Source organism: Anoplophora glabripennis, unplaced genomic scaffold (genome assembly GCF_000390285.2).
Source record: "Anoplophora glabripennis isolate ALB-LARVAE unplaced genomic scaffold, Agla_2.0 scaffold6030, whole genome shotgun sequence".
Classification (NCBI taxonomy): domain Eukaryota; kingdom Metazoa; phylum Arthropoda; class Insecta; order Coleoptera; family Cerambycidae; genus Anoplophora; species Anoplophora glabripennis.
In genome coordinates, this window is record NW_019422113.1 from 1 (window position 1) to 2225 (window position 2225).

The 2225-nt window shown below is 34.5% G+C and overlaps 1 protein-coding gene across 1 annotated transcript; it reads left to right on the forward strand.

Annotated features, from left to right (window-relative positions):
* Window positions 1-228: 228 nt before the first annotated feature.
* Window positions 229-542, forward strand: LOC108916706 (protein gooseberry-like; the record flags this gene model as incomplete). The annotated part of the gene is made up of 1 exon (XM_018723003.1): window positions 229-542. A coding segment is annotated over one exon (314 nt), but the record flags the coding sequence as incomplete, so codon positions are not given.
* Between the last annotated feature and the right edge of the window lie 1683 nt (window positions 543-2225).

Genomic DNA, 2225 nt, shown 5'->3' on the forward strand with positions numbered 1-2225 from the left:
TTTCTTAGGGTGCATATTTTGTCCAATACCAATCAATTGATTGGTACATTTTCCATTAGCATATCTAACCGAAAATCAGCAATTTTTAATAGACTTAGGGCACCAAACGCAGTATGCTGAACATATTTCTTACTTGTGGTCAAAATGTTTCACCTGCCAACAACCTTAAGTAAAAAATATTACAGATTGGTTAGCCGCAACCATTTCACCAACTTGCAATTGTTTCAGGTCAAGGCCGAGTCAACCAGCTAGGCGGTGTCTTCATCAACGGTCGTCCCTTACCAAACCACATCCGGTTGAAAATCGTGGAAATGGCGGCCGCCGGAGTGAGACCTTGCGTGATATCCAGACAGCTCCGAGTGTCGCACGGTTGCGTGTCGAAAATTTTGAACCGCTATCAGGCGACTGGGAGCATCAGACCTGGTGTAATAGGAGGATCGAAGCCAAGAGTGGCGACAGCAGACATAGAGGAGAGGATAGAGGAACTGAAGAAGGAGCAACCCGGGATTTTCTCATGGGAGATACGAGAGAAACTGATCAAAGTGAGTGCTGAGGTTTGTTGATATTTTTATTCAATATTCTCTTTATATATCTCGTTGCTTTCCTGTTCAAAATTCAACTAAAGAATCTGATATCTGAAACCTGAAATGAATTTAAATCAGTGAAATGATGACTTGGCCCTAAAAATTTTGCCCCTAATTTTTACGGTTCTAGGAAAATTGGTATTTTGAAAGCCTGTTTTAAACCGCCAATGTTTTCTATACATTAAAGGTACTCACATCAATAGCTCTAACGCGGACCATTTTCAAAATAAATGGCGTTTTATGATGGAATATATGAAAGAAAGTGACACGATAAAAAAAATATTTCAAAACTAAGCAAATAAACAACAAAAATCGCAAGTTGTTGAAAATGGCCTCCTACTATGGTAATGCATGCTTCCAGCCAAGACAAGAGAACCTCACGCAATCCTAAAATCTCCGCCACTATCATATACAAAATTTATGTTCTGTATGTCAGGTCAGATATCGTTAAATAATTGAAATTTTGTTGACACTATATCTTGTGATAAAAAAATAAACATATTTGTAGAATCACAATTATGCATATAATATCGACATGTAAGTCGATCGATAGTAAAAAAATCAAGAATAAGATGCAACAGTCAAACTAGAGACTATCTGTTTGGATAGCCAAATGTGCATTCGACCTTACTTTGCAAACTATAGTCCTTAAATTTTAAGGATCTGGATTTTATGTTATATTACAAAGTCTAATACTCATATCTAACGATAAACAAAAAATTAATGTCATGACATGTCTAAATATAATTAACACAAAAACACGTAAGTACCTGATATACTAAAATTGTTAATAATGCAATTATACAAAGAAATATCCTGTATTCTTGCTGTTCTACTATCACCCCTGACAAAGATTAATAATATAAAAAATAGCTACTACAAAGAGATCTTTTTATTTCCACATTTTACTTGGGATTGTTTCATTAGGTAGCGTTCGTATATAATTATTATAATATTAATGGAAAAAATATATATGTCGGAGTCGTAGGGCTAACTTGTTCGTTAATATCACTACTCGTGTCACTCATCTTCACAAAATAATAAGTAATACCGTAAATGAAAATGATTTAAAATAAAACGTTACAAATAAAGTACTCGAGGTGTTTTATGACAACAACCAGAGGCCCGATAATGAATCCACGGTCAACAGAATAGCAGTGTACTCACGTCTTCAATGCTCAAGTAGAACTGTACTTCTCTTCACTCGTCAGGTCAAAATTATTCTTAAATGAACCAATCAAATTCGTTATATTCTAGGGATTCCCTTATAAAGTAATTTTAAGGTAAATGCTATCCATCCTTTGACCGCGGCTACGTTGAGTGACCCGTAAGTCCCTCCAAACCCAAACTGGCCATCATAAAACTTGGGAATAACATAACCGGCTTAATTCACAAATAACTATTTCTAAGTTTTATTGTCTAGGTACAAAATGTATAAAAAGGTATTCCTTGAGTAAAGAATTCTGGAATTTCCAAAGTCTGAAGGACTCGGCCTGCGAGAAAGACATCTCCGACATATAAATATATCTAATTTTTAGAGAAAAAATGAAATTTTGAAACGATTGTCAAAAGTTTTTGATATAAGCAGATAGTAATTACTTTTTCTATCTAAAATAATATTTGACATTTTTTTTATTAATT